Raw genomic sequence first — 27582 nt, 5'->3', positions numbered from 1 at the left:
TGGACCAACTTGAAAACTAGGCCAATAATTAAAAATCTAAGTACATTTCTAAATTCAGCATATCAAACAACCCCCAGGATTCAATTTTTGTTAAAATCAAACTAAGTTTAATTTTGGACCCTTTGGACCTTAATGTAGACCAATTTGAAAACGGGACCAAAAATTAAGAATCTGCATACACAGTTAGATTCGGCATACCAAAGAACCCCAATTATTCAATTTTTGATGAAATCAAACAAAGTTTAATTTGGACCCTTTGGGCCCTTTATTCCTAAACTGTTGGGACCAAAACTCCCAAAATCAATACCAACCTTCCTTTTATGGTCATAAACCTTGTGTTTAAATTTCATAGATTTCTATTTACTTAAACTAAAGTTATTGTGCGAAAACCAAGAATAATGCTTATTTGGGCCCTTTTTTTGCCCCTAATTCCTAAACTGTTGGAACCAAAACTCCCAAAATCAATCCCAACCTTTCTTTTGTGGTCATAAACCTTGTGTCAAAATTTCATAGATTTCTATTAACTTAAACTAAAGTTATAGTGCGAAAACCAAGAAAATGCTTATTTGGGCCCTTTTTGGCCCCTTATTCCTAAAATGTTGGGACCAAAACTCCCAAAATCAATCCCAACCTTCCTTTTGTGGTCATAAACCTTATGTTAAAATTTCATAGATTTCTATTCACTTTTACTAAAGTTAGAGTGCGAAAACTAAAAGTATTCGGACGACGACGACGACGACGCCAACGTGATAGCAATATATGACGAAAATTTTTTCAAATTTTGCGGTCGTATAAAAATGGGACAGAAATAAAATAACTTACAAGACATAAACATGTAAAAAATAAATATATTATATTTCAGCTTACTAAAAATATTTTCATAGTGTTACTTTGACATCATTTCTTAAAACTAAGTCCCACACATAATTGTTCATTTGATATGTGTCATCCTAATGCGATACGAGAAGTTTTCATGTCGCTAAATAGTCTTCTTGTCGCTTAATTTATTCTTTTTGTCCATTCTTGACGCTTCTTGTCGCTAAAATTCTTCTTGTCGTTATTAGTGAGACCGCTATTTTTAGATTACAGGTGGTCATTTACACTACACGTATAACCTGTGTAGTGATTTTTATTTTACGATAAATTTATGAATGAACGATATTTTATGAATGAACAAGAGCACCTGACCTCTTTCTGAACCACCAATTAAACATATAAAATCGTATTTATTAAGATATAATTCAGTCAAATTTTCACCACTAAATCAACAACTGAAATTATTCCATATTTTGTTGAAACATCGTACAACCGGAGAACAGAAATCGCAGGTATGAAAATGCACTTTTTTCACTGGTGTTGAAAACCCAAAACTAATTTGACACTTATTTATGAATGACGGAAATTTAAGCGATAACAATACATCGGAGTGACCTCAAGTTCATCCTCTGTAATTAGTGTCGTATATATATAAACTTGTTAAATTATGACCCACGTTTTGGCATATTCACGTTTATCCATTACAAGGAAGTTACACCCATCATAAATATTATGCTTCTCGAAGCTATCTAAGACTTCAGACACATGCCTATTTTGCTTTTACATTTTACCAAACATTAAGCCGCGAATTAAAAAGATAAAGTATATATTGAGAAATACAATAAACTATGAGCTTAAAATAAAAATGTCAGTCATTTCTACTATTTAAATTGACAGTTCTGTGATTAATGTTGAAAATTTTAAGATTAAATTTGATGATAACAAGATTAAAAGTTGATAATACCAAGATTAAAGTTGAAAATTAAAATTGAGCGCGAATGAGTAGAGTGCGAACGGACCTTGGGTGCGAACGTGCGAGGTGCGAACCTGCAAGGTGCGAAAGTGTATTGGGCGCGAACAGACCTGATACCACAAAATATTAAGTAAATAATCTTTTTGTTACTGTTATCAAAGGTCTAATGAAACTCAGGTAATTTCAAACATTTGTCAAAGAATTCTAGTCAAACCGGCACCTGGTTAAATTGGCACCTGGACAAATCAGCACCTGGTTAAATCGACACCTGATATAGTCAATTCGTCACCCATGTTAAATATATATTTTAACAGTATTTTAAGCAAAAAGAGTAAAAATAAGTAAGGGGTTGCCAGAATTTTTTTCAGTATTTAAGCAAAAAGAGTTAAATACTAACTTTCACATTTTTGGGTGTTCATTGTACATTTTGTATATATTTATTTTTCTCAACTAAATGACATTTTTGGTGTATTTTTAATGATATATATATGAGTAGTCAAAATAATTATTACGTCTGGCAAGGCTTTTTTAATTTTATTCTGGGACACCTTTCTATGACCGCAAGGCTATGTTAATTTTTTTCTGGGACGCCTTCCTAAGAAAGCCTTCCTACGAACTTCGTAGGAAGACGTCACAGAAAAAAAATAAAATAGCCTTGCCAGACGTCATAATTATTTGGACTAATACATGAGATATTGGATATTTTTATGCATTATTTAAACCAGTTGAGCATTTTACAGGATTTTTTGTTTAATGCTTTTTAAACTTTACTGAAAAAAAAACCACCTTAAATTTGCTTATTATTTGGCATGAAAGTTTGATTTATTGAAAGGGACTCATAGTTTTCCATTTTTTTTTAATAATTGTCTAATTGTTAAAACAACAGCTTGGGTAAGGGCTTCGTTGTTTACCTTTATACACAACAACATAATTTCACTTTGGTTTCGTTGTTTACCTAAATACACAACAACATATTCACTATGTACTTGGTAACAGTTATTAATTAATTGAATAGAAAATATTATAACAAATATTATTGGATGCCGAATTGACGTCAAATAGGTGCCGATTTGACTAGATGCCAATTTAACCAGGTGCCGACTTGACTTGTACGTTTCAATTCCTCTGCGATCGTTTGCGGTATTTTCTTGAGAAAAACCTATTTTCCATCATCAAAGAGAAGAAGAAACTGCTTGAAAATGATTCTGGAACGCTTCATGATTGTTAAAATAAGTTAAATTCACTCAAAAAACAATTTTAAAACTTGCGATGTTTAAACAGGAAGTTTCAAAAGCACGTGTAAAAAAAGAAATTAACCGGTGAGAGTGGAAATCCGTACATAACAGATATCACTATAGTACGACTTTGAAAGCAAAACAGTTCCATCCTTTTGTAAAACAGTCTTTAATATACCTATCACATTAATGTTTGAAGGGTCTTAAGCTTATTCAAACCATAAAAGTCGGTATGAAACACCAAAACGGAATGAACAATAACCGATTACGTTTTGTAGTTTACAAATTCTAAACTGGTTCCCGTCAAACTACAACACTTTGTCCGAGTGTAGTGGAATACAAGCAGAAACCAGTTAGTTTGTAAACTGGTTCCTGGCTGATTACTACACAATGACCTCTCATGCATAATTAATGATAACACAAGCAGATTCCAGTTTGTATAGAAAATAGTAAAAACGAAACCAAGCGCGGTAGGCAGAGAAATGTAATGAAGTTCAGGTCGCCAGTAATGGAACAATGACTGCGTCATTTTCCAAAAATGTGTCCCAATTATGAATTTGAAAATTCTAAATACATATTCAGTTTGTTTTTGAAACTATTGTGCAATAACTTGTTGATCTTTTATACCACAAAAGTCTCACTGCTATAAAAAGTGGCCTGAGAAGTTAAAATTTGTTTTTGTATGGTCTCTTCTCTAATCCCAGAATGTATCCATATAATTACCTGCTGAAACCTTATGTGGCTTGGGTGTGGTTGTATATTTGAACTACCGAATGCCGTGCCTTTCATAACCTCTATTGGAGGTGCTTTTACTCCTTCTATATGCATCTTATTTTCTAGCAAGGACTGCCGTAAATGTGGTAGACTTTTCTGAAATTATATCAATGTATGAGTTCACCTACTATTATATTTCTAAACAAGAAAATGAGCAATGTATGGATTATGTAGAAAAAATATAGAGAACATAGAATGCAACTTAAAATTATAAAGAAATGCATGTTTAATGTTGTTTATTAAATGGGTCAGGATCCCTAATAGACCTTGAGATGAGGAACTCAGATGACGTAATTAAAAAAAATATTAGTCCGCCATACAATTGTGGATGCTGTGATTTTAAAAATGGACATAAATGAACAATAAGAACTGTTTTATAGAGCTGGTGTGATGAGAAAAGAAAGATGTAGATTTGACCTGAAATAAATTATTAGAAAGGACAATTTTTTTATTGAATTTTATGATCAGAATTTTGGGATTATTTCATGAGGAGAGTGACATTTTTCACCATCTTCCGGGGTCCATCAATTTGCGAAAAAAGTAATCTCACTTGCCACCCCGAAAATTTAACCAGACATGTATAAATGTATCAGCTTCGATATGAGCCATCATACATGTTCAAGTAAACGATATGGACTGAGCAACGGAGGAAATCGTTACCATTACCGCCTATGGAGAATTAATTGTAAATGTATACCCAAATTAGAAGCTTATTTCCAGAAGTTTTCAGGCTGATTTATGGATGATTTCACCTTGTACACCTCCGAAAATGATGGTTAGTAGTTTTTCATTTATACCTAGTTATTATAAATGGTTTAAGATAAATATTTTAAAATGCATTACTGGCACGGGGCTGAACACTTTTTTTAGGCACAATCATAACTTTGTTTACTTCCGAGAGATCCGAAAGGAATTTGTTTACTATATTGAAAAAGGCAAGAAACAACTTTTAAATATTATTAAATTGTAAGTAAACATGACACAATATAGTCTTTGTTATGCAATTATCACTTCGGTCTACAGGAATACCTGATAATCAAGGGAGATAACACACTTCATACGAGTAAAGTGAGATACATCATCGCATGTGCTTTTATCCAATGATTTGACCCCTGGTCAGTAGATATCATATGCAAAAAAACAGAAAAAACATGTACATGTTTTAAGAAAATCATGAACTAATATTTTTAATACACTTGAGCAAAACAATAGATATTGTCATTTCTCAGTGAAAAAGGGGGAGGGTCAAACCTTTTTGAAAACAATATTTCTGCACCTATTCAACTATTAAGCTAGTTAGCTACTACCCATTGCTTCTAAAATAAAAGGTTTAAATGAAGGTGACTAATTATAAGCCACAAGGGAGAAGCATTTGTCTTTCTTTGTGATTAAACTTTCAAGAATTAGATTTTTCTCTCTCAATAGTACTTCTGTATTTAAATCAAATGATAACACAGCCTGAGTAATTTTTTTGTCTTATTTCAGTTCCAGACATATCATTACTTTTTAACCTGAGATGGCAAACTAGAGGTTTTAAAAAGTCCTGAATAACTGGTAAGCATTTTGCTTTATTAGGCAAGCTCTAAATTGTTTATTTATGGTATTTATGCAATTGAAATTACAGTCGGTATGTTAAAAATATGCAAATATGAAAACTGTTGCTATGGTCTTGGTATTAAATGAAAAGGCTTAGTTACAGATCGTTTCGACTCAATATTTCGAGTTAAATCTTGCGGCAACTGTTTCTCACGTAACACTGCAAACTATATTTAGCTCTATTTTGATCTGTCATTATTTAATGACGCCATAATACATGTGATGTCACAATGTTTCCTTTAAAACCTCATGTGGATTTCTCACTAATAAAAGGTTTTCACTGAAATACATGTTAAAAACATTTTTTCTCAAATAGAATTATGTGAAAGGACAAGTTTTGAAAATTTGCACTATATTGCACTCTAATTATATGATAAGGATGACTTTCCAAGTAGTTAAGAGTGCTTTCCACAGTTTTAAATACCAGATTTCCACTAGTAAGAATAATTATTTTGGTGTTGGTTTTTTTATATAATCTTCATTTTTGCATAATTTCTCTGTCAAAATGCACTTTAAGGCACAAGAAAATTTTATAGAATGCTTTAACAGGGTCTGTGTATTGTAATTAAAGGTTATAATCAGAAGATTTGTCCTTGTTTTGACTAGTGAAGGTATTCTGGAAGAAATTAATTATACAAACACATTGTATTCAAAATAAATGAATATAGCGACGAAAGTGTCATTGCCGTAAAGTGCTAAAACAACTTTATTTTTTTTCAGAAATGGACAAAAATACACAGATTTATTCAAAATGTTATACCGATGAAGATCACATAAAAATATTTGGAAAAATCAGAAGTATGAATTTCAATATGGGTCAGGATCCCTAATAGACCTTGAGATGAGGAACTCAGATGACGTAATTAAAAAAAATATTAGTCCGCCATACAATTGTGGATGCTGTGATTTTAAAAATGGACATAAATGAACAATAAGAACTGTTTTATAGAGCTGGTGTGATGAGAAAAGAAAGATGTAGATTTGACCTGAAATAAATTATTAGAAAGGACAATTTTTTTATTGAATTTTATGATCAGAATTTTGGGATTATTTCATGAGGAGAGTGACATTTTTCACCATCTTCCGGGGTCCATCAATTTGCGAAAAAAGTAATCTCACTTGCCACCCCGAAAATTTAACCAGACATGTATAAATGTATCAGCTTCGATATGAGCCATCATACATGTTCAAGTAAACGATATGGACTGAGCAACGGAGGAAATCGTTACCATTACCGCCTATGGAGAATTAATTGTAAATGTATACCCAAATAAAAAGATAGAATAAAGCTAGTTAACACTTCATTTTGTAGAAACATTGAAACTGATTAAATTAATCTGAAATTAAGGGAAACATTTAATTAAAAGTCACTCCTATAAAGGCTATTTATTATAGTTACCTTGAGAAATGGCACTAAATATGGTTGAGGTGATGATTTAAGTTCTTTCTGTAACCTTTCAGTAAATTGTTCTGGTTCAACTTTATTGTCCTGTAATAAATATTAAATATATGAGTATATATCATAAATTACAAAAATATGCATGGTCTAAAACATTGATAAATGTGTAAGCACTGTGGTAAAACATAGCATACTATATGAACTGTAGTAAACATGTTTTTTCACACAATTTTATTTCATTATATTACGAAGTAGGAAAAGATGTTTATTTAAAAAAAAAAAAAATCTGTGAATAAAATCATCATGGATACCAGGCTTCAAATTTTGTACCCCAGATTTGTGTTTTTTTTCTAGAAAAGACTCATCAGTCATTCAGTGATGCCCGAATTAAAAACTTGAAAAAGGCAAAATAAAGTATGAAGTTGACTAGCATTAATATGATTAAGAACCCAAAATTTTACTCAAAGTTTAAAAAATGGGCTAGTGATATATATATAGTTTTTAGATAAATAATAGCAATAAAATGTCATTAACAAAATGTCAAAAAGTTTGTAATCTTCTGTTAAAATCTTCTCCAATAAATATGCAATCCTTGCAGAATTAATTTTTAGAAAAAAGTCCAGTATCAAATATACTTACTATTAGTCCTTGTATAAGTTCTCTGACATTCTTCACAGTTTGCTCTGGTTGACCTTCTGCTAGTTTGATCAAAGTTGACAAGAAATTTTTACATTTTTTCACATTATCTAATGGTTGTTGATGATGACCTGGTAATGAACCTGTAAACATAAATTAAGAAATGATGATAGAAAAACAAAACAATAATAATTTCTATTCATCATCTAATAAAATGCTTAGTTTAAGAATATCAAAATCTACCTGGTTTATCACTATATTGGTGCATTATTGTCCCTGAATATTAACCTATCTGGTTCAGAACTGAAAAAGGTGTGACAGCTTTATTTATCATGTCTATAATATCATTTCCCTTTATTTGGTAAGAAAATAAAACTGTAAAAGTTAAAACTTCGAAATTGGGAATAGGGTTTATTTTTGCTGAAAATCATGGTAGAAAAGAGACTGCTTATTGTATCATAGTTCCTGGAAACAAAGTCTGTTATATTACTGTCATTGAGTCATTGTGAAGAGAATTGGTTTTAAATTATATTTTTGTTTCATCTGAACTTTTCTTTTTAACAAGAAAATGAGCAATGTATGGATTATGAAATAAAATTTTCATGACAATTTTGAGTTATCTACCTTGACTTGCAGATGGTGGTTGAGATACAACTGTAGGAACTGATGATGTCACTGATGGTTGAGTATTTGGTCTGACTACCCTCGGAGGTTGTGCTTGTTGTGGTTGAATAGTCACAATCTGTGAATTTGGAGGGCGCTGCTGATGTGAACTTACAGGTGGCTACAAAGATAATGCATGTACATGTAAATTGAAATACATTAGAATTCAAGGTATCAAGTTGCATATGTACATGTTGTATGTTGGCCTATCATGCCTATTGTCTAGATATGTCAAATTAAATTGTTACCAACATGTAACATACAAAATTAAGGACTACATAAAACACAGCAGGATATAAACTACACCATGGAGAAAATCTGAAAGAGACTGTGATATTGGAATGATTTAATAAGATAGTATATTGGGGAGAATGAGGCAATTGACTCCACGTTAATTCATAGCTCCATCTGACGTAATCAGCTTGAATTACCTGCTTGCTTGAACTAATTAAGTTCATTCAATGTATAATTATTAATTTCCAATAACTTTTGATAATACTCTAAAGTCTCTGGTAGACAATCAATACATACCCTGACATACTGTATTCTTTGGCCTTGTGTAGTAGGTTGCTGAGATGCATGTAAAGCAGGGACAAACATCAGCTGACCTTGTTCATTTCTCATCAGTACTGTCCCAGGAGGAATTTGCACACCAGGCGGTAATGTAATTGTATTCTAAAAAAGTAAACAGGAAATGTTAGTCTATTAGTATAAGGTTGAATGAGATATATTGATATCAGGCGTAAATTAATATATTGTTTGTTTCCCCAATCCCGACCCTGCCAAGCCAGGTGTGGCTAGGTAGGTAGGGAAATGATTTTATTTTTCCAAAAAGCTTGAAAATTATCGGACGATCTGGCAATCCTGAAAATCCAAAATGAATAAAATAATACTTGACTTGGTTTTGACAATAAAATTTTATGAGTAGCACCATTTTTGCGGGGTCGGTCGGGATTGGGGAAACAAACAATATTTCATTTTAGGCCTCATTTAAACAACAAATCCAAACTAGATATCATTGAGATGGGAGCCATCTCTGTGGGCCCCGCTGTGAATAATGTGCATTAAAAAATTGTATCTTTACCATAGGACATGGGTTTGTCAACTGAAATCAAAGTTTTTGACCTTGACCTTTGACCTAGGAAGTTGTAAATAAATTATGACACACCCTTTGGTGTTGGTTTATAAACATGTCAAGTATAAACTTTGAAATGATAACGGTTCTCAAGATATAGAGCGGACACGATCTTTACCATAGGACACGGGGTTGTCAACTGAAACCAAAGTTTTTGACCTTGACCTTTGACCTAGGAAGTTGCACATAAATTATGACACACCCTTTGGTGTTGGTTTATATACAATTTAGGTATAAACTTTAAAATGATAACGGTTCTCAAGATATAGAGCGGACACAATCTTTACCATAGGACATGGGGTTGTCAACTGAAACCAAAGTTTTTGACCTTGAACTTTGCCCTAGGCAGTCGTTCATAAATTATGACTCTCCCTCTGGTGTTGGTTCATATACATGTCAAGTATAAACTTTGAAATCATAACGGTTCTCAAGATATAGAGCGGACACGATCTTCACCACAGGACACAGGGTTGTTAACTGAAACCAAAGTTTTTTGACCTTGACCTTTGACCTAGGAAGTTGTACATACATCATGACACGCCCTCTGGTGGTGGTTAATAAACATGTAAAGTATAAAGTATGAAATCATAATGGTTCTCTAGATATGGAGCGGACACAAAGTTATTACAAAGTGTTACGGACGGACAGACGGACGGACAGACGGACGGACAGACGGACGGACGGACAGACTGATCACTATAGGGCGACCCGCCTTTGGCTAACACACATTTTACGTGTTTATTCACTGATCACAAAGTCAGTAATCCAATATTAAAATCCATATTTGTGTGCAGCTGATGAAATCTAATCAGTTATGATGCTTGTTATTAAAAGATGGTTAGTTTTACCATTAAAATATTTCACTTTATAGAACAGCCTCTCTCAAATGATTGCATCTAGTGTCTGAATTTCATTTTGTATCGATTTAACCTAATTCAAGATCAAAATTCTTCCAGTTTTTATCCGTCAAAAGTTTGAGCTCTTACGTAATTTTATGAATGAAGTACTAACCCTCTTCCTTTTTCTGGTATCAGCTGTATCCTCAGTGTCGGAATCGGAATCAGATGTACCCCAGTTAAATTCCATTCCATGTATTAAGTTACTGACTATTGACATAGGATCACAACAATCAGTATCACTGAAATAGAATATACATGTGAGAACTATAGATACAAGACCAATGCATGTACTGTGTCAGGACCTGTGTCACTGTATACTATTGATTGGGGTAGCATATATACTGTTCAGCATAACTGATCGTTCCCTTTCATTCAAGACAAGAAAGATTTCTACCAACAGTATCTATATAATAAGAGAGACAGACATAATGATGAGACAGATGGAGAGGAGCAGTTAGAACTTTTTTCACAGAGAAATAATTGCCTCGATATTGGGGACCAAATAAGACCTTAACTTACATACCCCATTGGTTTACCCTCATGCTTGTTAAAAAATATCTAAAGGACAGAATGCACTTAAAATTATTGTGATCAGCTCTATATGATTTTTCACTAATGAGTTTAAATGTCCCTCTAGTATATTTGGCCTCTCCTTTTGGAATCTTAACATAAAAAGTTACAAATTCAGTGAACAATTTGATTTAATAAGGCTTTTTACTTTCTGCCAAATCTTGAAATATATGGAAAAACTGATAAGACAGCTCATAAAATAAATGTGAACCAACCAACAAACAATATGCATCACAAACAACTGTATTCAATTTAATTGTACTTACTTTATAAATCTAAGTAAAGCTTCCGTTAAAATTTTAGCACTTTTAACAATAGGAGTACCAGCTTCATTAAACGTAACAGCATTAGTCTCTATGTAACGCACATCAAACTGGAGGGCATTGACTCTCCTGGAAACAGAAATAAGAACTGTCAATTCATAAGTGTTGCAAAAATGGGAATCAACATGTATGGAAAATGCCCCACTCGCACTATCCTTTTCCATGTTCCATGGACCGCGAAATTGGATAATAATCTAATTAGAAAGATTATACTATAGGGAACATATGTACTAAGTTTCAAGTTGATTGGACTTCAATTTTATCAAAAACTACCTTGACCAAAAACTTTAACCTGAAACTCCCACTTTCATTTTCTATGTTTAGTGGACTGTGAAATTGGGGTCAAAAGTCTAATTTGGCTTCAAAATTAAAAAGATTATATCATAAGCAACATGGTACTAAGTTTCAAGTTGATTGGACTTCAGCTTCACCAAAAACTACCTTGACCAAAAACTTTAACCTGAAACTCCCACTTTCATTTTCTATGTTCAGTGGACCGTGAAATTGGGGTCAAAAGTCTAATTTGGCTTTAAAATTAGAAAGATCATATCATAAGCAACAAGTCTACTAAGTTTCAAGTTGATTGGACTTCAGCTTCATCAAAAACTACCTTGACCAAAAACTTTAACCTGAACGGACTGACGGACGCACAGACGAACGGAGGCATAGACCAGAAAACATAATGCCCCTCTACTATCGTAGGTGGGGCATAAAAAATGTAGTAAGGAATATGATAGATTAATTCCACTTCTTCCCTTTTCATTCTTTCTATTCGTTACATATTATCTTTTCCACTTTACTTTTTTTTTTTTTTTTTTTATCTCAGAACATAAAATGTCAAATATTTCCAACTTTAACTTTTATTGTAATTATAATAATTCACATGTTACAGAAATACTACCTACTGAACAGGAAACAGATAATAAAACAGACAACCCAAGTCACTATCACATTTCTCATTTTCTGTGTTTAACGTCACTTTTAAGCGCCACTTTTGGGCTATTTCATTGCAACCACTTTTAATTGGTGGAGGAAGCCAGAACGCCCTGAGAAAACCGCCAAACTGCAATAGGAAAACTGACAATACTAGTCAATAAAGATTGGAGTCTAGTGCACCCACACGAGGGGGGTTTGAACTTACAACCTGAGTGTGTTACCTCAGTGTTGACTGGCTAGTGATTACAGTAGTAACCACTTAGACCATTTGGCCACTGAGGTTCTTCGTCACTATTAGAAAGGCTCTCACCAACATTTTGAGAAATGACACTCATAGTAGATAACATGGAGGCAACTTACCTATAAAATCTATTTTCTAATCTAGACTTGATTGTAGTTAAATCCATAGGATATTCAATAATTATTCCATAAATGGGGAACACATTGAGATCAACAGGGGTCAAGAAGGGTTCTGCCACGGAGTGTTCCATTATCATTTCCATTCCTCTTATAATTCTGTCACATTCCTGGTCTCTACTGCATGATGGCCATTCTCCGGCAGAGGGTGTGTACATTAGAGATATAATTTCATCCTGAGTAACAGGAACTCCCCCACCTGGGTCCTCAGGCATACCTGAAAAATAGAAAATATGATAGAAATATGGAAATGACATCTGTCTAGTCTTCCAGCATACAGGGAAAACAAGATTCTTTCGTCAGAAAACTTCTTCCAAGTCTGTAGACATATCAACTTTTTATTTTTAGTGAATATCTGAAATTTCCTTCCGAAACATTTCCGGTTTGCTTCAAGTGTGGATGTTGTTTGTATCAAACTTTGAATTCTTGTATCAAATGTTTTGATGTATGTTTCAAAGTTTAGTAGTTGATGAGGTATCAATGTTTTAATTGTTAGGATGTAAAAGTTTAGATTATATAGATTAATATTCAAAGCTTTTCTTTCAAGTTGTATTTACGCTACACACCATTTCTTTGAACAATATATGAATGCTCCTGATGTACAAGAAACATTTTATCTGCAATCCAGTGGTTGTGTCATTAGTGCATGTCTGTTATATTTTTTTATCCTTTATTGTTGCAATATACAATGTATATCAGACTGATTTTATTTTTTTCACTTTTTGACATGTCAGGCTTTTAGAGCTAACTATAACATGTATAAGGTATGGGTTTTGCTCATTGTTAAATGCCATACTGTAATAAAAAAATGTTTTCATCATGGTCCTTTAGTGTAAGGTAAATAACTGTTTCACTGAAAATTAAATCTTATTCATTCCTAACTTTTATATTTTATAAGTTATAATTGATTAATCATTAGAATCTGTAATTTTATTCAGCCATTTTTTTCATTCTTTTATTTCATTTAAGCAAACTCTTTCTCTAAATGAAAATATTTTTTTTATTCTAGCATTAAACTTGCATGAAAGTTGCAATTATGCATTTTACTGACAAACAGCAAGCAAAAAATATACATGTTACCGTAGCATCCAAACTGACTACATGAAATAAGCTTGTACAACACAAAAATGTGTGAAAGGGTGTTGTCAACATTCTCCTATAAAATTTAGTAAAAAAAAAAGCAAATTATGCTTTTCTTGTTACAAAACCTGCATGAAGCTGATGACTGAAATATATTGTTACAACTTTAAAGTTTCTAGTCAATCATTGGTATACAAAGCTATGATTCCATAGTAATTTAACTAGATCATCTTTTGAAAAATCTTAACTATGTGTTGTGAATAAAAAAAAAGTTAACTTAAAATACCTCATTTTCATAAATGTACCACCATTTAAAAAAATAAATACAAGCAAAAATCTATAAATATAGTGTCATGCAACTCAATCCAAGAAAAAATTCATATAAAGTGATTTTATTTTTTAATGTGAATATATAACAAATCAAAAATATTTTATGCTTCTTTTAATAATTTCATAAATTTCCATATTTCAATTAATTTATTATTTTGTCTTACTGCAACTGAGAGTTGAAAATTACATAATATTTGTTATTTTAAGGATGTGGTACAATTACCGCTTTTCACTTTTTGTGTGCATAATTTAACTGGCTTAAATTTGAGACAATGATTTATCAAATCAATGTACTTAGTTGCTTAATTCAATGAATTATATAAAGTAATATCAAAATTTATAAAAAGCAATGTGTTGCAACCAAATAAACAAATAAAAAAAGTTTAAAGTATCATAAATAATGTAAAAGCAACTCAACAGAAAATTTGAATCAAAAGTGTACAAAGTACATTGCATATATACTCTCTAGATGTCTTTTAGTTTTTAGTGTAATTTGGAAACTGTCTTATTGATGACTACCCCCTCATCTCTTTGTATTTAACTCTATGATGGCAGGAGCAGTGGGTTAACTCCAATATTTATCAACAATGCTTGTCAGTATTACTGTCAAAGGTCATCTCTCTGGCTACCTACACCAATAAAAACTTGTCAGCACAAGAACACTGAAAGTGGCATCAAACACCAATTATCAATCAACCAATAAATCTTTTTATTGATATGATGATGATGGAAGTGTTTAACGAACTTGACTTGCTATACAGCCCTCGCACGGTCAGTTTATTGATATACTGTGGATTCATTATTATTCTTTGGATACCAATTTCCATGGGTCTCATTGGTACAGGTGAACCACGAATTTATCTGTTCAAGGATTAACAATTTTTCAATACACTAGGCCTTGTATACAAGATGGGAAAAACCACAAATTAAATATCCACGAATATGCAAGTTTTCAGCAATCCACGAAAATTGATACTCACAGTACTTCTGTAAGCCCATTAATATATGTTCTTCTAGCTGGATAAACTTTTCTAGAAATTATCTGAAGACTATACTCAATTCAATGTTTAAATGGAATATTCTAATATGACGTGCTTCTTTAGCTTTGTAAACAACACTGTGATAAAATTATCATATCACGGCCCAGGCCATGTGTAAATTTCCAACAATCTATGGCTTCCATGAATTATTTCTTAAATGAAGACAGGGCACTTAAAATACAGTTGCCTAAACTTCTACTGTATTACAATAAAATTTTTGCTGAGGTAGTTTCTGTCTTACTGAGCAGAAGGTCAAAATATGTAGACATGTCTGATCAAGGTTTACAAATCAATCTCACTTTGCTGGGAATTCCCCACTTACGGACATTCGCTAAGAGTCTGCATGTAATCTGCTTGAAAGAAAAAAGTCTTACTCCTATCCATCATGCCCTGTTTTTCTTGGGCCAATTTAAGTTTCTCTTCTTGCAAAAGTGAGATTTCTTGTATTGGATTCTACATGCAAATAAAAATTAAACTTACATAGATCACTGCTTACACAAAATTAAATCAGATCTTAGTTATTTATCATCCATTCAGTTTAAAATAGAATTCTTGGCAATATCATAACCTTGAAGAAACTTGAAAAACAAGAATATGTCCCCAGTACACAGATGCCCAATCCGCACTATCATTTTTTTTGTTCAGTGGACCGTGAAAATGTGGGAAAATCTCTCATTTGGTATTAAAATTAGAAAGATCATACATATCATGGGGAACATGTGTACTAAGTTTCAGTTGATTGGACTTCAACTTCATCAAATACTACCTCAACCAAAAACTTTAACCTAAAGAGGGACAGACGGACGAACGTACAGACACACAGACAGAAAACATAATGCCCATAAATGGGGCATAAAAACAAGAAGTAACTAGCTAATTCTATAAAGTAACTGTCAACATTTCGCAATATGTAATTTCTTGCAAAAAAACTTAGCTCAAAGTCTATTAAAAATGCAAGCTTACTGGTTCTAAAATAATGTTCCAATTAGGTTATCCTTATAACAAAATATTATCATTTATTTTTATCAATAAGTAGAAATAAACCAAAATGAAATATAAACTGATCGGTTTTTACAATTTATTTCTTTTAATTGAAAAAAAAAATGTATTCTCTTTATAGTGATTGAGACTACATCTATTCTTGCCAGCAAGACAGTGAGATAAGCATGCTATCTTACCCCTATGTCCAGGTCTGCCAGCTTAATAAAGGAAGAAAATCTCTATTATACTTTTTGTTGGATTTTGCTGACTTAAAATTGATCAAAAGACCAAAAAAAATGTATATATACCCCTTTTATTACAAATATTTAGCAATCTTGGTTGATTCTTAAATATCTTCTAAATACTAATCAGGTCTTCTTGTTAATTTGTGGTATTTTTATTTGACTCCAATAAAATTCCTATAAAATTCAGATTTTAAATATACAACTGTACAAAAATTTTCATGAGGTGTTCTTCATATGTTAAACCTACGAATAAAAAATTCTTTAAATCTGAAAAATTCATAAAATTGTCTGATTTAACATTCATGTTCCATTTTTGTTATCAAAAAACCTGATAAATGCACAAGTTAGATAAAATTTCAATCAATTATACTAATAATTCAGACATTTTTGTAAAGTTTTTACTGTTTTCAAAACTGTGACAGATGAAATTTGAAATAAAAAAAATGATTGGCTTTAAAAATTTTGATAGAATGCAGCATTTAATGCATCACAATAATTAAACTTGCATTTATGGTATTTGTAACACATTCGTAAAAATAATGCACACAATAATTTCTGAATTTACAGTAATTTTGTCAAGACCAAGGCATTTACCAATATGAAAACCATCAAATATACTTACTGCAATCAGCTATCGGTTCCATGTCCCATGGGCTTATCTTTTCTGTTTCTCCATTATCCCAACTGAAAATGAAATTTTAATGTTAAGTCATGAAACAAATCAGGTCTTTAAAGCTTATCTACAATATGATGTCTAAAAATTGTAATTTTGCTGATTCTAAAAGTTCACTCAAATTTGAAAGAAATGAGACAACAAGATATAGACTATATCTATGTTACAAAAAGGTGATGGCAGACAAAAAGATAAACAGGTTAAACGTGTATAATACAAGGCTTCCAAAACGGTCATATATTCCGGTCATTTGTATAATGTCCGGTAAAAGTCCGGCTGGGCAAAGCATGAAACGGTCATATACTTTTTAGTTTTCAAGGCTTTTTCGGTCATTTTATACACGATCTTTTTGACCCAACCTTTTGCCATTAACATCAACACATTTCCGGTCATAAATGTGACATGATGATTAATTACTATCAAAACAACACCTAATCCAATACTTTCTAATTTTAATCAAGGCTAATTAGTAGTTGGACAGCTGAAATCTACCTGTTCAGGTGACAGGTGAACTATGTTCAGTACCGGACATCGTATAAATTGATCGGTCTATTCACAATTTTTTTCTTACTTTTCAGCGGTTTGTTTCTTTATATTGATTTAGTCCAAAAGATTAAAATTATTAGAAATTAGTTTATCAACATGATTTGATGAAAAATTTAAAAAGGTTTTATATGAAAAATCGTCAGAACTACGTCGTATGAACTAGAACACGTGTGCGCATGTGCACAGGTGGGAAATTTAATTATGCATCCTACATTTCTTCAAAAATGCTAAAATTATCATTGATACCTGTATCTAACGTTCATTTCAAGTATTTTGTTGAAGAAATAACGTGGAAAGAGCTTCTTCACTCAGTCGTGCTTTGTAAACATTCACGGATTTTACGTATCCGTTTATGGTCCATGTTTTACCATTGTCAAGTCAACATCCGGTTAGAACAATGTGAAAACGAAACTAAAGATTTGACAATGTCATTTTGCACAAATAAAAAGTCTAAGGCAGATATGAGTACGCTGATGTGCACATTTTGAATGATGCACTGCCAATTTAACAGTTTAACAGTTACATCCGACCATCAAATTCATATCATATCAAAGTAAAGTTTAAAATAGTTTTTTTTTATGCATTGGAATGGCCATCTGATTACCATAATTGCCTTTTGTGACTAAGTCTTAAGGAATTAAAATCGGAATCAGATATGAAATGTCCGGCTGGCTCAAATATTTTTTGGAAGCCCTGGTATAATAAGACTTTCTTTAAACCATCAAACAGTGGTTTGACAATTGTAACAACTCTTTACCAGTACACTGTGAATTCATTATTTGTTGGATACCAATTTTTGTTGATTTCGTGGGTATCTATAGGTGAACCACTAAATTAAATGTTCAACGAATGACACATTTTCTAAATGCTTTATCAAGAATTTCGGCAAAACCACGAAATTAAATTACCACAAAAATGCCAGTTTACCTTCATCCACAAAAATTGGTGCTAACCAAAAAAATACCTGAATCCACAGTAGTGACTTACTGAACAAGAAAACATTGGAACATGCTGTCTGGGTGTTCTTCTTGGAATGGAAATTGTTCCTTTATAGAACCCATCCACCAGGCATCATGAATCATAGACCGAAATCTGTCACCTGTTTTGTAAATAAAAGAATACAAATAAATCTACAATGCACTGCAAAATTATACTCAGCAATTTGACTTACTTTTATATCATTGGATGTACATTGGGGTATAAATCATGTACTAATGTCTACTTTTACAGCAAAATACCTTGAGTGTGTAGTTAAAGGTAATATCTTTGGTTAGCTTTGCTTGCTAGCTGAACTGTGAAGTTATTATTAGGTTAGGTAAACTACCCTCCTTTAAGAGTAGACTAGTCTGACAGATAACCAATCTAAACTACCCTCCTTTAAGAGTAGACTAGTCTGACAGATAACCAATCTATCTGTCTTTATAATTAGGACTAAGATTATTCAGAAAGGAGGGTAGTATAGTTAATCTTATAACGATTTCAAGGTTCAGTAAACAAGCAAGCTAACCCAAGTAATTACCTTTACCTACACATTCAAGGTATTTTGCTGAAAACTAAAATCAATCAGAATGAACTGACGGATGGAAAAGATGACTGCAGAATATGACCCATACAATGTCTCAAAACTGAACAGAGAAGGTGAGAAAGCTTCAGAACCTACCTATTTGTAAGCTTTGTACAAATAAATTTTATATTTATTTTTTTATTCTATAGGTCTATACCTTAAAATTTAATACATCTCTAATGATAAGTTTATAAAATCTTTCATATACCTGTATAGCATATCCTTTCTTTTTCAGATTTTTTAAAAGTTTTCCTAATATTTATAATATTTAAAATTTTACGGTATGACCACAAAACTTATCTCATGTACTGATGATCCATTTCTTTTTCATTGTTGATTCAGGAAAAAATATGTTTTCCTGGATATTTGATTGCATTGATTTGCCAAAGCTTGAAATTAAGCCCTCAAAAAAATGTGCTACATGAAGCATATAAATTTGTGGTTCCCTTAGCTACTAGCCGGATGCATGAGGTCCATGAATAATAAATTAGAATTACCTGTTTTCCACTTTCTCTGCATGGCAATATCATAATTCTGTCTGAGAACTAGAAAATCTATCACATCAGGCAAGTCATGGTATCTGTAAACATATATAAGTATAAATATATTGAAGAATCTTAGGGAAGTTACAACATACCAGTTTGAATTGAAAAAAATTGAAGTTACAACTTTTTAAAATTGATAGTTTTTGTGATGATTGTTCCCCTCAATCTTCTGTATATTGATGTATAGATTTGTTCCTTTTTGTTTATTTAATCAATTAAAAAAAATGATCTCAGTGTTGAGAGTCATCCTTTGACTTGTACTTTTAGATTGTCCCCTTAAGTTACTATTTCTTGTCCTATCTTATATAGTTTATGAATGAAATATAATTTCATAATTGTATGATATTGGTAATTTACTATTAATATTCAGGGTACTATCTCATTTGTTGTTACCAATTTATACATCTCCTTTAACAAAACCCCATAAGACAACTAGAGGGTAAGGTATGGTCCTTGAATCAATGATTACTTCCTGTGTGTCAAAGAACTTACTTGATTGAGATTGAACCTCCTGTTGGTTTTCCTGTTGCTGGATCAATAAATGCCAGCTTTAAACAGACCATTCTGGGTGGACGGACTTCATATTTTATTCCAACAACTCTCATTAATTCTTGCTCCTAAAATATATTTGAAATGTGTTTGAGTAGTTGAATGATTAGACAATAGTTTCCATTGCATTAAATCATTCAGTATACATATTTTTGGAGAAAGATAGTTTATGATAAAATTTTGCACATAAAAAATAAAATTGAGTGTTTAATTTGGGCTTCTCTTAATTTACAAAAAAAAATGTATAAATCATAATTTGAATTCTTTATGACAATTAGTTTAAAATACATACCCTAATACTAGGCATTTTATGCCATGGTAGGTTTTTGTTTGGATCTATCTTGTAGGCGTTTTTCCTTACTACTGCCTGGAGGTAGAGGTCATGACCTTGTCTAAAGTACATAACTTCATCACCCATCTGAGGTACATAAGGGGTTTTACGAGGTTTTGTATCAGTTAACCATTCTGATGGACGGAATTCCTCTGGCAGTTCTTGTATACCTCCCATTTTTTTAACAATTTTTTGCCTCCTCTGAAAAATTATTGAAAATACATTGTTTTGATTTTTTTTATTGTAAAACACTTCTAAAAACATGACAAAAGTATACAAATTACACAAGGAACTTCTAGGAATCACTCAGAACTATTTACTTTATAAACTGTTAATACAAAAAAGTATTGTGAGGTTTTTAATTAATGCTAATAAGGTGAGTGGGTTATTATCACAATAAGAAATTAAACTCTTATATCTTACACAATATCTGTACATACCTTTTATAGAAATAAAAATAATCAATGTTGCCTTTTTGTTCAGTCTTCAAAAATCACAATGATAATGCATGCAATAATTTCTGAGTGTACACTACATTAATACTTCATCTGTGGCATCATATCAAAGTAATAGTTACAAACACAAAGAATGTTTATTAATTTTGAATACGGTCTCTAATTTCACAAGCCAGGAAAAGAAAATTCGCAAAATTCACCAGGTTTAGATAGGTTATACTGCTGGACAAATTTTTAACCAACACGATTAACAATCATCAACAATACTAAGAAGTATAGTCTTAAAAGCCAAAAAAGGAATAAATACAAGAGAAGTTATAAAATAAACTAGATATCATTGAGATGGGAGCCATCTCTGTGGGCCCCGCTGTGAATAATGTGCATTAAAAAATTGTATCTTTACCATAGGACATGGGTTTGTCAACTGAAATCAAAGTTTTTGACCTTGACCTTTGACCTAGGAAGTTGTAAATAAATTATGACACACCCTTTGGTGTTGGTTTATAAACATGTCAAGTATAAACTTTGAAATGATAACGGTTCTCAAGATATAGAGCGGACACGATCTTTACCATAGGACACGGGGTTGTCAACTGAAACCAAAGTTTTTGACCTTGACCTTTGACCTAGGAAGTTGCACATAAATTATGACACACCCTTTGGTGTTGGTTTATATACAATTTAGGTATAAACTTTAAAATGATAACGGTTCTCAAGATATAGAGCGGACACAATCTTTACCATAGGACATGGGGTTGTCAACTGAAACCAAAGTTTTTGACCTTGAACTTTGCCCTAGGCAGTCGTTCATAAATTATGACATTCCCTCTGGTGTTGGTTCATATACATGTCAAGTATAAACTTTGAAATCATAACGGTTCTCAAGATATAGAGCGGACACGATCTTCACCACAGGACACAGGGTTGTTAACTGAAACCAAAGTTTTTTGACCTTGACCTTTGACCTAGGAAGTTGTACATACATCATGACACGCCCTCTGGTGGTGGTTAATAAACATGTAAAGTATAAAGTATGAAATCATAATGGTTCTCTAGATATGGAGCGGACACAAAGTTATTACAAAGTGTTACGGACGGACAGACGGACGGACAGACGGACGGACGGACAGACTGATCACTATAGGGCGACCCGCCTTTGGCGGGGCCCTAATAAAAGGAAAACGGATATAATTCATATTTAAATATTGCAATTGTAAAATGTCTGCAGGGTTTCTATGAATGCACTAAAAATGTATATTCTTTGAACTAAAACAACATTGCTCTACACAGAACTTTATTTAAGGTCAAGTAACAGTAAATGAACGCCGTCTAGCGGATTCCGCGAAATATTGCGACGTTTTGTACGAATTACGTCCCTTTGACCAGATTTTGCAACGTTAAAATTGCACCCGGCGACTTTTCGTTGGGACAATGTCAACGGTAAATTTGACGGAAAGTATGTTACTTCTAGGAGAATGAACTTGTTTTTCTAATATTAAAAATTGAAAATAAATATGAAAACAGTCCTGAAGACGTTCTTCAAAATGAAAATCAGTGGGCTACGTAGGGTGGTAGAGTTTGTATATCTGCCGATTAGTTGAAACAAGTGTGAAAACTGTAGCTCACTATTGTGATGAAAAAAAACCAGTGTGGTCTCGGAAGTATTCTATATGTAGTATGTCAAAAATGTCCTTTCAAAAACCCTATATTCACTGGGAAAAGACATCGTCTAGCAGAAAATAAGCAGAAGGGGTACAAGTTTAGGAGATTAATACTAAAGTTAAATCTTAGTATTGTACGGTAAGATTCTCCCATATTTTGAAAACTATCACACCAGTCGGAACAAGTAAAAATATTTTCAAATTAGAGAGAAGGAAATGAACCACATAAACTAATACTGGTCATAAATTCGCCGCTGCTGTCAGTCAGTCATAGATGGCACTAAACTATAATACACTTAAATTAATTAACCTTGTTCACGGTTGGAACAATAGTTTAATATTCATACACAGTTTTTAGACTATAACAAATCAAAAATTAGCAAAAATGATGTTTCACGATCATTAATCCATCGCTACATTTTGTAATCTAACATTGTTTTTTGTTTTTATAATGGTGCTTTCTTTCACGTCCGCAATTTCGATGTTAAATCTTTAAATAGATACATGTATAAATAGTACATGTTTTGAAGATTTATACAGGGCTTAGTATCCTAATAGTATTGATTCGTATGGTTGTCTCCTCAAAGGAAATTGTTATATATATATGGGTAAAAAATAACCGAATAAAAAAAATGTACACTAGCTGAAAGTAGCATCTCAAATATACAATAGAACTGTTCTCAATTCTATTTCACTCATAAAACTTGAAGGTTGAGAACGAGATTATATCGATCACCTCTATATCAAAGTACTACTATATATACCGACTGAAAAATATGCACAGTGTCACAGACTTTCAGTACCTAAAGTTAAATGTAAATCCCGTAAGTAGTCAGTACTTTAATAAGACAGCAACCAGACAACAACACAAGGCCAAAAGAAAATTAAAAAGGAAAAGGCATCTTATGATATGCATTTGACGGGGGTGGAGTGGGGGCTGCAGGGGTCCTGATCCCGAAATCCCGGACTTAAAAACATGAAATCCCGAGGTCTCGAATTTATAGAAATTTCAATCCCGCCATACCGAAATTCGAAAAAAGACTAGCCGGATCCATAAAGGATCAATCCTGAAATCCCGTGTTGAAAAACACCCGATCCTGGAGTCCCGTTTAAGCCCCCCCCCCCCTCATTTGTATAGATGGACTAAATAACAAAACACAATATTACCAGTCATGTCTCAGCCTGTGTGCGATTGTTTTTTTGTCGAGCCTGCAACTTTTGTTGCAGAAAGCTCGACATAGGGATAGTGATCCGGCGGCGGCGGCGGCGGCGGTGTTAGCTCACTTCTTAAAAGCTCTATATTTTAGAAGGTGGAAGACCTGGATGCTTCATACTTTGTATATATTTCCGTCAGTTACATGTCCAATGTCCTTGACCTCATTTTCATGGTTCAGTGACCACTTGAAAAAAAAGTTCAAATTTTTTGTAATGTTGAATTCTGTCTTATTATAAGTAATAGGATAATTATATTTAATATGTGTGTACCTTTCAAGGTCCTCATGTCTGTCAGACAGTTTTCACTTGACCTCGACCTCATTTCATGGATCAGTGAACAAGGTTAAGTTTTGGTGGTCAAGTCCATATCTCAGATACTATAAACAATAGGGCTAGTATATTCGGTGTATGGAAGGACTGTAAGGTGTACATGTACAACTGGCAGGTGTCATCTGACCTTGACCTCATTTTCATGGTTCAGTGGTTATAGTTAAATTTTTGTGTTTAGGTCTATTTTTCTCATACTATATGCAATAGGTCTACTATATTTGTTGTATGGAATGATTGTAAGGTGTACATGTCTAGCGGGTAGATGTCATGTGACCTTGACCTCATTTTCATGGTTCAGTGGTCAAAGTTAAGTTTTTGAGTTTAGGTCTTTTTATCTAATACTGTATGCCATAGGTCAACTATATTTGGTGTATGGAAATATTTTATGATCTTCATGTCAGTCGCTCAGGTTTTATTTGACCGTGACCTCATTTTCACGGTTCATTGCACAGTGTTATGTTTTTGTGTTTTGGTCTATTTTTCTTAAACTATATATGTTGTATAAAAGCATTGTTAGCTGTACATGTCTGCCTGGCTTGGTTCATCTGACCTTGACCTCATTTTCAAGGTTCATTGGTCTTTGTTTAGTTATCTTGGTTAATGTTAAGTTTATGTGACAGTTGTAATAAAGCTAAGCTTTATACTTAGGACTATGAACATAATATCAATGATTAGTATAGAAGACGAAACATTTCAGTGTGTGCACTCTTGTTTTTTTTTCGATTTGGGGGGGGAGGGAGGGGGCGGGGGGGTTTGTAGACGTATCAAACATAAATATGTACATCTGTTTTTATGTCATATGTCTCAACCTCCGTTAATTTGGTTTCCTCGGAAATGTTTTTACACGATGTATTTTCTGGAAAATACACTGTACTACAAAGACTACAAATGTCTTGAGAGAAAGCGAAATTCAGAGAGAGAAGCACAATAATGTATTGTCACATATAATTAGATCTCAAAGGGAGTTGCAGAATAACGGATACTGGCGAATGTCAAAATTGAATAAAAAAGTTTGCAAAATTATAAAAAATAACAACGGAAAATAAAATAATTATTTAATATTAAGCTAATCATCGACGCCACAGTACTTCAACCAATCAGACAATGTTTATTTGGGGCATTCGATCGATTTTAACTCAGATTTTGGAATATTTCAATCGAAATTATAGAAAAATGGAATGTTGTTAGTACATATAAAATAGAAAATGATGAATACTTTTAGCTAAAGATAATTTGGATGGGGGTTCTGTGTATTCACGTTATTTGCACAACTCTCCTTACTGATGCCATATTTTGGAATTTCCGTGACCTAAATGGTTCGCGAAAATTAATATTTTTATATATAGTATAGTAATAATAGTGTAGACCATGTACAGAATTTTACAAAATCGTTAATTGAAGATTTTACAGAATAAGCGTTATATCTAAAGATAAAGAACATTTACAGTCAGAGCTCAGACATAAATAAGTCTGAATCTGCTTTTGACTTATAGATGTCTAAATTTGTAAGTTTTAGGATTTGTCTCCCTTTAATGCAAGACAAAATACGACTTAAATAAGTCAAATATTGTTAAGCAAGAAATGGTTGACCAGAATCAAAAAGTTGCAAATATCAACTCCTACAAGTCGATAAGTTACCAAAATTGGTCAACTTCAAGACCCACGCATACTTATAAAAAGGTCATGCATCTAAATCAAATAATGACAACATTGAAAGCCAATGCCTTGTCTTCTAAAGAAAAATATGAATGAGAGTCTGAAAAATCGGGGATCATGTTAATTAACCTTACAATGCAACCACCTGGATCCACACTTAATGAGGTAAAACATCTGTGTTTAGTAAGGATGTTCAATTAGATAATTAAATATAGATAGATCAAGTCCTTGTGAACTCTCAGACAGGTTTTTACTGTCAAAGGTGGTGTAGTTTGGCCACCAAGTCAAGTTAAGTTTTTTCATCAACATAAATAGACCTAAACAAGTCTGTCATTTTGTGACTTAGATAAGTCTAAAATTGAAAACACATTTTTATAAAGAATACATGTTTTGACTTCTTTAAGTCAAAAACAGAAATAGACTTGTTTATGTCTGAGCTCTGACTGATTTAGGTCCACACTCCATATGGACCCTTAAAAATCGTTGGATTATCTCGGTGTTGCTGGTCAGTAATGAATAAAAAATCACTGGTCAATTAAAGGTTGTTGTAAGTGATGCAACATATTCTTATTTTCCTGTTCCCCTTATGTAACTTCCAGTTTTATTAAAGTTTACATTCATCAAAGCCTTAGTTTAATTTAGTTTCCTGTCATTACAACCCCCCCCCCTTTATTTGTCGCATGTTGTGTATCATGTACTGATTCTATATATACTTCGAGCATACATATGTACACTTATGAAACAATAACCATTTAGTAAACTTTTTAAAACGTTTATGTAGACTTGTATACAATAAATTTTATACAGAACAAATACGATATTAACAAAAATGTCAGTTTGCCTGCGTGTTTTACTTGTTAACTTGAAGATGTATAAAAAACCACACGACACTCTTTCAAGAATTTGTAGAATCATTGATATAATGTTTGTTTATATATGCGATGTTAAGCAGCAGTATATGGACAGAACACGATCTGTCGTGATATAGTACCAAAACACAAGCTTTTACATGTTCCGCTGCTAAAAAAAACCGTTTTTTTTTCAAAAGTGGCCAAATCATATATCGGAATGGAGTTAAAGTGTAAACAGATGACTTACAAGATAGTCTAAGAGATTCATAAATTGGTTACCCAAAAATGACAAAGTTCAACTATCTCTCATTAGAGCAAATATTAATAAAGATCAAAACCCTGACCACATGCAGACAGCAAAGTACGTTCTAGGATTCAAACTAGATGTTTTGCGGAAAAACTATAAACTATAAAGGGGGACGGACGGACGGAAGGTCGGGCGGTCAGACGGAATGACGGACGGACAGATGTAATAATAATAATAATAATAATGAAAATTTATAAAGCGCCCTATATAAAAAATAAAAATTACTCTAAGGCGCTGTACATACACATGGTAATTAAAACATATCAATGACAATAACATAAAACATAAAAAAAATACATCGTGTCAGATTCAAATACTGAAATAAAAAATGCCTACCATGAAATAAAGATCAATACGAAATACATGTTAAAACAAAGAATAAAAAAATAACAATATAGGATAAAAGCATGCAGAACAAGCAAGAACTCAATACAAAGAGTAAAAAAAGCCCGTAAAAGAGAAAAGAATTCAATCTAATTAAAAGCAATACGATAAAAATGAGTTTTTAACTGTATTTTAAAACACTCTAGGGACTTGCATTGCATGTACAGGGGTAGTTGAGGGGGCATAAAAAATATAGCTTCAATTACATCTTTTATTGCGTCAACTTGTATACAGTAACCCTGATGATTTCTATTTTTAAGATGTTACCATTTTTGCGTTCATGTACTTACAACGTATTTTTGTCGGAATTAGTAATTGTTTAGATATGTATATTGATAATGAACATACTTGTATCACATTTTTACAACGTATAATTTCTTTTTAAAATGTTCCATAAAAGAGGGTCTGATTGGGGTTTACGGAATACAGAATAATGGGCAAAAATTGCAGAATAAAATGCAAAAAAG

The 27582-nt window shown here is 32.5% G+C and overlaps 2 protein-coding genes and 1 long non-coding RNA gene across 5 annotated transcripts in view; 1 reads left to right on the top strand and 2 right to left on the bottom strand.

Moving 5' to 3' along the window:
• LOC143078990 (uncharacterized) overlaps nt 1-27582 on the bottom strand; it is a 142234-nt gene that overhangs the window by 46249 nt on the left and 68403 nt on the right. The window lies entirely within an intron of this gene.
• The window catches only part of LOC143078989 (uncharacterized), a 52808-nt gene that overhangs the window by 19704 nt on the left and 5522 nt on the right, over nt 1-27582 (bottom strand). For 2 of the 3 annotated variants that reach the window (XR_012979320.1, XM_076254078.1), the window contains exons 2-15: nt 20218-20457; nt 19869-19993; nt 19329-19411; nt 18255-18366; nt 16671-16732; nt 16001-16021; nt 12316-12589; nt 10963-11088; nt 10239-10365; nt 8624-8767; nt 8054-8213; nt 7433-7572; nt 6794-6883; nt 3748-3894 (exon numbers count right to left, since the gene is read on the bottom strand). Coding sequence is in view for 2 of the 3 variants with exons in the window: in XM_076254078.1 (XP_076110193.1) it covers nt 3748-3894; nt 6794-6883; nt 7433-7572; nt 8054-8213; nt 8624-8767; nt 10239-10365; nt 10963-11088; nt 12316-12589; nt 16001-16021; nt 16671-16732; nt 18255-18366; nt 19329-19411; nt 19869-19993; nt 20218-20457 (1851 nt within the window). In the remaining variant the exon portion in view is untranslated. The remainder of the gene's footprint in view (nt 1-3747; nt 3895-6793; nt 6884-7432; nt 7573-8053; nt 8214-8623; nt 8768-10238; nt 10366-10962; nt 11089-12315; nt 12590-16000; nt 16022-16670; nt 16733-18254; nt 18367-19328; nt 19412-19868; nt 19994-20217; nt 20458-27582) is intronic. The other variant, XM_076254079.1, reaches the window with a different exon arrangement.
• LOC143078988 (uncharacterized) lies at nt 4045-6665 on the top strand. The gene is made up of 3 exons (XR_012979319.1): nt 4045-4573; nt 5284-5352; nt 6115-6665. It is a non-coding gene; the product is annotated as an uncharacterized LOC143078988 (long non-coding RNA).

This window comes from Mytilus galloprovincialis, chromosome 6 (genome assembly GCF_965363235.1).
Source record: "Mytilus galloprovincialis chromosome 6, xbMytGall1.hap1.1, whole genome shotgun sequence".
Taxonomy (NCBI): Eukaryota; Metazoa; Mollusca; class Bivalvia; order Mytilida; family Mytilidae; genus Mytilus; species Mytilus galloprovincialis.
This window is presented reverse-complemented; position numbering and strand designations above follow the sequence as displayed.